The sequence below is a fragment of the Parus major genome, chromosome 27, assembly GCF_001522545.3.
Source record: "Parus major isolate Abel chromosome 27, Parus_major1.1, whole genome shotgun sequence".
Lineage (NCBI taxonomy): Eukaryota > Metazoa > Chordata > Aves > Passeriformes > Paridae > Parus > Parus major.
Genome location: NC_031796.1, coordinates 1,156,768 through 1,167,330, shown reverse-complemented (window position 1 = coordinate 1,167,330; position 10,563 = coordinate 1,156,768). Strand labels below are relative to the sequence as shown.

Here is a 10,563-nt window from a genome sequence, read left to right as displayed (position 1 = left end):
TTTTGTAGGGGTTATTCTACACATGCCAGAGCTGGGGACAACCTGGGAAGATCCATGGGAGCCCCAACAGCCCTGGCACTGTGTCCTGGGACAGAGAGGACTGGTGCCAGCCGTGAGCATCCCCCAGGCACTGCAGGGCTGGAGCTGTGGCAGCATGGGTCAGGGGGGTGATACCCTCTCATGGGTCAGGGGGCTGATGCCCTCTCATGGGTCAGGGGGGTGATGCCAGCAGAGGGGGGCGCTTTTGGGGGCCGAGTGCTGTGGCCTGGGGACCCTGAGCCCCAGTGGGTTCGGGAAGGACAAAGTTTGGGAGTATTTCTGCACTCGGGGCGGGCACCACCCCTCTCCCAACCTATGCCCTGGGCAGCTGCTGGCCCTGGGCAGGGCAGCTTTTGTCCTTGAGCCCCACCGGCAGTGCTGAGCCCTTCCCTCCCTCCCTCCAGGCGCCCCTGCGGGTGCTCTGTCCCTTTAAAAGGACTCCAGGCGTGGCCGTGGGACCATTATCCCGTTCCAGCTGGACAAAGAGACTGGACAGTCCGGGACAGCCCTGGCCGGCCGGAGCCAGCAGCGCTGGCACACCGTGGACCGCAGCGTCCGCAGGTACGGGGCTGCTGTGGGGGCCGAGCTGCGGAGGGGGACAAGGGATGGGGAATCTGCTGCTCCTGCCCCTGTTGGTGTCCTTGTACCCATCCCTGGGGAAGCGAGTCCTGGGCACAGCGGGTGCCTGGGGACACTCGTGACGGGGCTGAGCTGGACTGGCAGTGCCTGGGCACCCTCCCGTGAGCGGGGACTCCGTGGTGCGTTTGGGAACGGCGGGAGGATGGAGAGCTGGAGGGGCCGTGCTGCCACCGGGCTCCGACCTGGCGGGCACTGCGTCCCCCCCAGCGCTGACCCCGCTCCCGCAGCGCGGCCATGGGCGAGTGGGGCTTCCTGAGCTCGCTGCTGGACGCCGTGCAGGAGCACTCGCCCATGGTGGGCCGCTTCTGGCTGGTGGTGATGCTCCTCTTCCGCATCCTGGTCCTGGCCACCGTGGGCAGCGACGTCTTCGAGGACGAGCAGGAGGAGTTCGTGTGTAACACTCAGCAGCCGGGCTGCAAACCCGTGTGCTACGACGCCGCCTTCCCCATCTCCCACTATCGTTTCCTCGTCTTCCACGTCGTTGTGCTCTCGGCGCCCGCCGCCCTCTTCGTCATCTTCGCCGTGCACCAGGCGGCCAAGCCGGGGCGCGGGGGGGCTCCCGGCCAGCGCGCCCGCCGCCTCCAGCCCTTCTACGTGGGCAGCGTGGTGGCTCGGATCGCCGCCGAGCTGGGCTTCCTGCTGGGCCAGGCGCTGCTCTACGGCTTCAGGGTGCAGCCGCTCTTCGTGTGCCGCCGCCGGCCCTGCCCGCACCGCGTCGACTGCTTCGTCTCCCGCCCCACCGAGAAAACCGTCTTCATCCACTTCTACTTCGTGGTGGGGCTGGTGTCGGCGCTGCTCAGCCTGGCCGAGCTCGCCCATCTCCTGCGCAAGGGGCCCCCGGCCCGGCCCGGCTGCTGCCACCGGCCCCAGGAGCGGGGCCCGGCGCCGGGACAGCCGGCGGGGGCTGCGGACGGGCCCTGCGGTCCCCACCCGCGGGGAGACCTCACCGTGTGACCGGGCCCCGCCTGGGACGAGCTGAACCCGGTTTCAGGCCGGCGGCGACTGCTGATCTCCCTGCCCCGGAGGGGTCTCGGTCCTGGCCGTGCCCGGGAATCCGGGCCGGGCCGGGCTGGGCCGTGCCCCGCTGCCCCCGGTTCCTGCTTGGGCGGCGGATGGGCCTCACCCGGCAGCTGCTGGAAAAAAAATACGGACAAAAAGAAAACAAACAGGTCCCATCCCTGCCCAGCGGCAGGAACACCCCTGACCCCCCAGCGCAGCACGGGAGGGCCAGGACTGCCCCCAGACCTTGTGCTGGGAGTGCCACAAATGAATCAGGGCTGGCCCCTGGCATGAAGGGACACGACTGTGGCCGCAGGAGTGGGAAGCTCAGAGCTTTAGGGTGCTGGGGGACCACAAAGGGTTCTCACCTGGCCTTTAGGGATGACCACAGGGAGAGCAATGGGGGCTGGGGGGGTCCTGGGCTACCCTTCTGCAGCTTTACACCCCCCTCAACCTGGACTTGGGGTGCCACAGCCCGACCATTCTCCTCCCCACCCCTGCACCTCCTCCTCCCCGATACCCTCACAAGAATAACGAGCCGGGCACTAGAATAAATAAACTTTATTCTGGAGCCAGCCCCCCCCGTCCCCCCTCCCCGTTCTCCCCGTGCCGGCAGGGCCGGGCCCCCCATCCCCGCGAGGCCGGGACTGGCACCACCCTGTGCCCCCCACAGTCCCCTCCCCGCCTGGGGGGCCGGGGCAGGGCCCGCCCGGTGCCCCCCGACTCTAAATCCACTAAAATCTCAACAACAACAACAAAAAAAAATGAATTTAATAATAATAAACCGTGTGCCCCCTCCCTCCCCTGGCAGCGCCCGCCGTGCCCCCTCCACCTGCACAGGCCTAAAAACCCCTCCAAACTTTTACAAAGGTTTTAAAACGTATTTATAGATATTTATAGATATTTATATATATATACTTTGCTTTCTTTTCTCTTTTAAATGACTCTGCTTCCTCGGCGTGCGGGGCTGGCCGGACCCCCCCGCGGACGGCCGGGGCGGGGGGGGTGGCTCGGTGGTCGCGATCCCGTGGGTGCTGGTGCTGGTGGGGCCGGGGGGTCCCCGGGGCCGCGGCCGAGGTCCCCGCGCCCCTGAAATGTGACTCAACCAAGGCGCTGGGCCCGGGGCTGGGGGGTCCCAGCGGGGGCCGCTCCGGCGGGGGCTGCCGAGGAGTCCGCCCCGGGGGGCTGCAGCCGGGCCGGGCGCCGGGACTCCCCCCGTGCCGGCGTGCCGGGCTCTGTCCTGGTGCGCGCCGGGCGCGGGTCACGGCGAGTGCGTGGCCGGGCTGCTGCGGTTGGAGCTGGGCGAAAGGCTGGGGCTGCAGCTGCCCGGGGGGGGCCCCAGGCTGCCCCCGCGGGGGCCGCCCGCCTGCCCCCCCAGCGTGTCCATGCCCTCCGAGTTCTCCAGCATCTCCTGGATGAGCGGTGGCATCGAGCCCGGGATCTCCATCTTCAGCGTGATCACCCGCTCGGCACCTGCGGGAGGGGCAGGGTCAGCAGGGCACTCCCAAAATGGCACACTAAAACTGGCACCCCCCAAACAGCACCCTGAAAGTGGCACCCCAAAACCCGTACCCCCAAAATGGCATCCTACAAGTGGTACCACCAGAACCTCAAAAACATCACCCTCAAATGAAAACCCCAGCTTTGTTTGTCCCTGGGTACTGAGAACAAGGGATGTGGTCACATCCCCAGAATCCCTGGAAGATGCAGTCCTGGGTGTGTCCTCTTCTTCATCCCCTCTGGAGGATGCTGGGTGACCTGGACCCCCTCAGGGTCCCCTGGATGCTCCCCCAAGACCCGAAGCCGCAGGAGCCTCACCCTTGGCGCTGATGCTGCGCAGGTCTGTGATCTTCATGAGCATCTTGGGGAACATGTGGGGCTTGTTGGGCCTCCTCTTCCTCACGTAGATCTTCAGTGCCTCCAGCAGTGGCTCCTGCAGCTTGTCCACCTTGTCAGGCTGCTCCAGGTCCTGGCGGTCTGGGGAGGGGGCACACAGTGGTTGGGGGGGACAGCACATCCTGTGGGTTCCCAGCTCCCACCGCTTGGGCTTCATTTGGGGTCTCCTCACTCAGCCCTTGGGGAAGGACAGCCAGGCTGCAGCGGGGGCCCGCGGGCACTGGGCAGGTGCCCATCCCTGCACCCACCTCCGCAGATGAGGCAGATGGCACTGAGCAGCCCCGTCTCGGCATCGTCCATCTCCAGCGGCAGCAGCTGGTTGGCGAAGGCGAAGACCAGGTCGGTGAGGGGCCCGAACCCCGCGTTGTGCATCTGCGTGCGGTTCAGCGTCAGCCCGTCCGAGAAGGTCATGGTGTCCTGCTCTGGCGTGTAGCGCGTGCAGATCCGCAGGATCTTGGTGGGGAGAGGGCAGGGGGCTCAGCCTGCTGTCCCCTCCCCTCCCTGTCCCCATCCCTGTCCCCGTGCTCACCAGGATGTCGAGGCAGGCGGCTTTGAGGAGGGTGATCTGGTCGGCGATGGTGAGCGTGGTGAAGCCGGGGAGCTGCTTGGCGAACTCCACCGTCTTGATGATGCACTTGGTGGACAACTCGCTGAACTTGTCCCACAGGTCGATGTCCAGGGACACGCGCTGCTCCGAGCTGTTGTTCTGTGGTGGGAGGTGGGGGATGAGGGCACGGAGGGGGTGCCACCCTTCCCAGCCCCCCAGGACCCCCGGGACCCTGTGACACCCACCGTAGTGTATTTGCCGAGCTGGCAGAGCGCAGGGAAGGTCTCCTGGTGGGCTTTGCGCACCTTCTCGATGAGCTCCTCCACCTCAGGTGTGATGATGTAGCTCTCTGAGCACTCCGGCTTGGGCACGTCCTTCTTCTTCTTGTTCCGGTCATTGCGGACGGCTGCAGGAATGGCAGGGTCAGTGTCACCTGTCCCCGGTGCCACCCAGCCCCTGCCCCGCCACACTCTGCCCCTCAGGACAGGATGGGGACCTGCCACCAGCAATGGGCTCAGCTGTAGTGATGAGCTCCCAGCAGAGCCATCAGCCCCACAGATTCCTTTAAACAGCCCCCAAGTCATTAGGAGCAATTAGGGGTGCAGTTCGACCCTGAAGCCTTGGGGGCCCCACGCCCCTCGCCAAGGGGACGTTGCTCTGCAAAGCCAACGCATCAGAGAGGGACCCTGGGGACAGAGAATGGCAGCTGAGCCACTGTGCTGGGTGAGGGGCACGGGAGGGACCCTGGGGATGGCAGCTGGGAAGGGGGGAGCAGGTGAGAGGAGCCCCCAGCTCTGCAGGGATCAGCCTCTGTGGGCTGAGAGGGCCAGGACCCCTCTTAGGTGCAGGGTGAGACCCTGGGATGCTGAACCCCCCTGGCAGTTCCTGGCCCCCCAGGCTCTGCCAGCTCCTACCAGGGGTCCCAGGCCCCCAGGGGTTGGCAGATGGGGCAGGACTCAGGGAGGCAGCTGCGCCTCAGCAGCTCTATCCCCCGGGCACCCACCGCAGGGGCACAGCCGGGCACCATGACAACTGCCAGCGGAGCCGGGAGGCCTCATCAGTGTCATTTATCTCTGACATTATCAATCACGTGTTGCCCGGGCAACTGCCAGGCTGTGACACAATCCCAGGGGGTCCACATCCCCCCCAGCCTCGCTGGGCACATGATGGGGGCTGCTGGGATGGCCCATCACACCCAGAGCCCCCCCTGACCAGGACACCAGGCAGGATGTTCCCATCCCACCCCGATCTCCATCGCTGTCCCCATCCCCATCCCTGTCCCCATTCCCATCCCCACTCACACTCCTTGGACATCCCGACTTCGAAGCACTTCTGGAGCCGGCAGTACTGGCACCGGTTGCGCGTCACCTTGTTGATGATGCAGTTCTTGTCCCGGTGGCACGTGTACACCATGTTCTTCTGGATGCTGCGGCGGAAGAAACCCTGGGGACCCCGCAGGCCCCGGTCAGCGCCTGGCAGGGGGACCCCGAGCACCCCGAGCACCCCGGGGAGCCGTGGCGGCAGTCGGGGCCGGTGGCAGCGCTCACCTTGCAGCCCTCGCAGGCGCTGACCCCATAGTGGTACCCCGAGGACTTGTCCTGGCACACGAAGCAGGGCTTGTAGATGCGGGGCAGGGGTGGGGGCGAGGGGGGGCTGGGCACGATCTCCTCGGAGCTGGTGCTCTGCGTCTCGACGGCTGTGGGGAAGGGGCAGCACTCAGGGCACGGAGCCCCCCGAGCAGGGACCCCCCCACACCCCGCACCCCACGGCTGCTCCCCAGCTCTGGGGGTCCCGGCAGCCCCAGCCCCGCGCTGCCCACCCCGGCCCTGGCGCCAGGTCGAGCGGGGCCAGCGGGGAGAGGACGCGTGCTGGGAAGATGCAACGTGACATTTCCAGGTCACAGAGACGATGTGGAATTCAGGCAGACAAAAAAAAAAGGAAAAAAAAAAGCAAAGAAAAGGGCCGGGATCCCAGGAGCCCCCAGCCCAGGCGGCACTGCCAGAGGATGGAGGGACAGAGGGTGCAGGGCCAGGGGTGCAGGGCCAGCTTGGGGGGCCAGTGCCACACACACATGTGGGGACATGTAGTGTGACACCTGTATGTACAGGGTGACCCCACATGTACAATGTAACCCCCATATGTGCAGGGTGACCCCTACAGCCCAAGAGTCACCCACCACCCCCAGCCAAAGCGTGGCCCCCCCAGGACATCCCCAAGGGCAGCGCTGCCTTTGTCCCCCTAACAAGCAGATGCTGGCCCTGCCAGCACAGGGGACACAGCCAGTACCTCTGCACCCCAAAACCTTATGGATCATGTCTGCTCCCCTCCTGAACCCCAAAACCTCGAGGCCCATGCCTCTTGCAGCCCAGAAGCACCCCAGTCCCCCAGGACCCTGCGGGAGGTGCCCAAGTCCCCCAGGGCAAGCCTTGGCCCCTGCCCTAGCACAGCCCGGGTGGGGAGTGGGGTGCTCAGTGCAGTTGGGGTGCACCCCTGGCACCTGGGGGGGCTCAGCACAGCTGGCATGCAGGCCAGGGGGGTTCAGCACGTTCAGGGTGCACCCCTGGAGCTGGCGAGGGGCTCAGCACAGTCAGGGTGCACCCCCGGCGTGGGGAGCAGCCAGGCAGGGGTTAAGCGCTCCCCGGCTGCTCCGGGATGTTTGCGAATGTTTTTCTGCAGCGGAGCCAAGCGAACCAGTCAAACAGGATATTAAAGGCCAGGCCCGGCGGGGGAGCCCGGGCCCCCCCCCGCCCCGACGGCCCCTGCACCCCAAAAAGGGCCCCACGGCCGCCCGAGTCCCCCCGGGGCTGGGGAGGCGCGGGGAGCCCCGGCCGGGGACACCCAGCCCGGAGAAGGGGCTCCAGTGGAGCGGGGGGTTTTGGGGAGTGAGGGGCGGGGGTCCCCAGCCCGGCAGTGCCACGGGCCCCTCGCCAAAGGACACGGGATGGGGCCAGGGAGGGGACAACAGGACAAAGCCACCCATGACACTGTCCCCAGGCGCCAACGGGGACGGGGAATGTGCGGGGTGCGACAGGAGCGTGCGGGGCAGGGCGAGGAGTAGGTGGGGTGGGATTTGAGGTCATGGAAATGAGTGTGCAAGGTGGGATACGAATGTGTGGGGTGGGATGCGAGTGTGTGGGGAACAAGGGGAATGTGTGGGGTGGGATATGAGAGCACGGAGGCGATCGTGCAGGGTGGGATATGAGTGTGAGGGGCACCGGGGGAGTGTGCAAGGCAGGATATGAGCGTGCAAAGCGGGATACAAGCGTGTGTGGTGGGCTGGGAGGGTGCAGGGAGGGATGTGAGTGTGCAAGGTGGGACACAAGGCTGCGAGGTGGGATGTGGGCGTGCGGGGTGGGACACGAGGGTGTGGGTGGGACACGGGCGCGGGGGCGAGAGCCGGGCAGAGCTCCCGAGCTGAATAAATCACCGCTGCCACTCGAGGGAGCGGAGCCATTAAAGTGACGGAGAGAACGTCGTCTATAATTTATCGCCTCTTTTATATAATTTAAGAACTTCCTCGTGGAGAGCTGCACTCACAAAACGCGGATTTGACAAGATTTTGATGCGCTGGGTGCGGAGGGGGGAGGGGACCCGGCTCCCTCCGCGACGCTGCGCTGGCAGAGCTGTGCCAGCACCCCGGGAATCCCCTGCCACCCCCGTCACCAGCCAGCGGACTGCGGTGCCACCGCGGAGGGGACACGGACACAGGCACGGCCGCCAGCCTGGCCAGCTCCTCAGGAGCGCCCCTGATCATCAGGGCCCTGCGGGGCACGGGGAGGGCGCAGAGCCGGGAGGCGCTAAGCAGGGCAGGATGGGTGCCAACCTCCCCCGCTGGAACAGGGCTGGGTGGCGGGGTGCAGCTGGGGACACGGTGGACCCCAATGCCCAGGCTCATCCCGTCCCCCAACCCGCCCCCCGCAGCAGGGGGGACCCCGCTGTCCCCCCCGGCCGAGGCAGCGGAGCCCGGCTCCAGCTGCAGACCAGATGCTGCGGCTCCGCCAGATCCCGGGTGAACGCTGAACGCGCCGCCCCCGCCCGCGGCCCCGCCGGCTGCTTCCTGCCCGCGCCGGGGGACCCCGGGGCACCCCGACACCCGCACCCCCGCCCTGGCGTGGGAAAGCGCCTGCGGGGACACCCCGTGTGCCGCTGCCCGGGGGGGACAGCGGCCTCCGCACCGCCACCACCCCGCCACGGCTCCGGGACAGACCCCGGCCGGAGGAGCGGGGAGGACGAGGATGGGGGGACTAGAGAGGAAAGCCCACCCGGGTCACCGGGGGTCCCCCCAGCCCGGTGCGGTGGCAGTGCCGTGCCAGGGGTCACAGACCCCCAGAGGAGAATGGAGGCTTCCCTGTGGATGAGAACCCCACGTGCCCCGAATTCCTGCGCCTCTGCAGAAGGGGGAGGAGGGAAGAGGGTGCCGGGAACCCCGAGCCGTGTGGTGCCCGGTCCTGTTCATGTGCCACCGGCCACGGGGCTCAGCCCACCGGGAACCGCCTGGTGCCCACGGAGCATCCTGCCCAGGACCCGGTGTCTGCCCCCTGCCAGCAGCAGGGCCTGGCGTCCCCAAAACCCCGACACACCCATCTGTGACCGGCAGCTTTCGCAAGGCCGTGTGAGGCCACCATGTGCCCAGCGGGGGGGTGCCATGCATAATCCAACCCCACGTACCCCTCTCACACCCGCAAAGCACTCCAAAAACCCCCAACAGCACACGGCTCCACAGGGGCAGGGGGCTTCCAGTGCCTTGGTGGGCTCCTACAAGATCTTCCATCACCCTCGGGAACTGCCTCGTGCCTCTGTTTCCCCGTGGTGGTAGCCCCAGTCCTCTCTGGGGGTGTGGGTGGGCTCTCCGTGCCCCCCGAGCAGCTCTGGCTCCTGTGCCAGCACAACACGCCCTGCCGGGTAGGGCAGTGCCGTGCCACGCTGGGCGAGCAGCCAGCACCGCGGGGCCAGCGGGCACAGCCGCAGCTGGCTCTGAGGAAACTGAGGCAAAGCACGGCTGCACCGACACCACTGAGCCCTGCCCGGGCTGGCACCCCCGGGCTGGGGAGACACGGCACCTCGTGTGACGTCGGGAGCAGGGCACAGAGCCAGGGAGTGCTGCCAGCGCCCGCCGCCCATGCGCTCGCCAGGTCACGGTCACCGCGACCAGAGCCCCGAGGTGCCCTGGCCAGGACAGGGGACCCACACCCACCCAGCGGCCCACGGGGAGGGGGCTCCGGCCCCCGCAGGACGTGGGGGGGCACAGAGAGGGAACGATGGCCCCCCAGGTACCCTGCTCAGGACAGTCAGAGCCGGGGGGCCCTGCGCTAAGGGGCGGCACTGGAGCCCGGGACCCCCCTGCCCACCCTGCCCGAGCGAGGCCTTGGGGGCAGCCCCCACCCCTCACGGGGGCAGCGGGAGCCCCCTCATGTCCCCAGAGCAGACAAAGGCCCCTCGGCCGCGCTCGGTGCCAGCGCAAAGGTCGAGCGGCCACGAGACAATGAGGGGAGTGAGACCGGGGGTCCACGGCCACAACACCCTCTGCACAGCGCTGCCCACGGGCACCCCGCCATGGGCCCCCGCCCTTATCGGGGTGAAAGTCCCACGGAGCCCGGCAGGACTTTCTCTGGGGCCGCTGTGGTGGCCCCTGGGTGCCAGGGCACCGGCTGCCCACAGCGGGGGCACGGGACTCCTCCAGCCCCCCCCAAACCTCACTCGCCCCCCACACGGTGGGCACAAACCACAGCAAGGCTCCACATCCCCGTGAGGGAACAGCTCCCAGGCCGGCCGGCACCGAGAGCGCTGCCCGTGCCCCGCCGCTGTCCATCCCGGTACGGCGGTGCCCTCACGCCCTCCGTGCCCCCCCGGCACAGCGCATGGGCACGGCGGGGACACCGGGCGGTGACCCCTTCAGGGCAGGGTCCCGCCAGCGGGAACGGGACCGGCCCGACCCCACATCCACACCCGGGACCCCGCAGCCCAGGGGGACCCCCCGATCTGCGGCGGGGTGGGGGCCCAGGCTGGGGCTCCCCCGCGCCTGGGCAGCGGCGGCGGCTCCGTCTGTAGTTAATTGGATTTTCCCGGAGCCTTTATCAGGAGAGAGCGAAATTCCCGGCGGAGCCGGCGCTGCCCGGACCCCGCTGCGGGAAGGGGGGTCGAGAGGCGACCCCCCTGTCCCCCTTCACCGAGCTCGGCCCCGAGGTCCCGACTGCCCCCGAAATAGGGCAGGGGGTGTTTAAAGAGCCGGCGGCTTCTGCGCATGGAGCGGGTGGGGAGGAGGCTGAGGGGGCTGAGCCCCGCACTCTTCCAGGACCAGCACCCAGCTCAGTCCCTCGCCCACGGCCGAGGCCCCCGCACCCCGCACCCATCCCCGCAGCCTCCCCCAGCACCCGCCCGGGTTTCGGGGCCCCTCTCCCCGGCCCGATGCAGCGGAGGGGAGCCGGGGTCCGCCCCCGGTGCGC

At 68.0% G+C, this 10,563-nt stretch overlaps 2 protein-coding genes across 2 annotated transcripts in view; one reads left to right on the top strand and one right to left on the bottom strand.

Moving 5' to 3' along the window:
• Nucleotides 1-428: 428 nt before the first annotated feature.
• GJD3 (gap junction protein delta 3) lies at nucleotides 429-2,401 on the top strand. The gene is made up of 2 exons (XM_015651041.3): nucleotides 429-600; nucleotides 906-2,401. Exon 2 carries the CDS (start codon nucleotides 913-915, stop codon nucleotides 1,630-1,632), a length of 720 nt encoding a protein of 239 aa, XP_015506527.1. The 5' UTR covers nucleotides 429-600; nucleotides 906-912; the 3' UTR covers nucleotides 1,633-2,401.
• A 33-nt stretch (nucleotides 2,402-2,434) lies between these two features.
• The window catches only part of RARA (retinoic acid receptor alpha), a 14,070-nt gene continuing 5,941 nt past the window's right edge, over nucleotides 2,435-10,563 (bottom strand). Inside the window, exons 2-8 of the mRNA XM_015651131.3 lie at nucleotides 5,668-5,816; nucleotides 5,422-5,563; nucleotides 4,366-4,526; nucleotides 4,103-4,279; nucleotides 3,822-4,026; nucleotides 3,496-3,654; nucleotides 2,435-3,150 (exon numbers count right to left, since the gene is read on the bottom strand). Of these exons, the coding sequence (XP_015506617.1) occupies nucleotides 2,939-3,150; nucleotides 3,496-3,654; nucleotides 3,822-4,026; nucleotides 4,103-4,279; nucleotides 4,366-4,526; nucleotides 5,422-5,563; nucleotides 5,668-5,816 (1,205 nt within the window). The 3' untranslated portion in view covers nucleotides 2,435-2,938. The remainder of the gene's footprint in view (nucleotides 3,151-3,495; nucleotides 3,655-3,821; nucleotides 4,027-4,102; nucleotides 4,280-4,365; nucleotides 4,527-5,421; nucleotides 5,564-5,667; nucleotides 5,817-10,563) is intronic.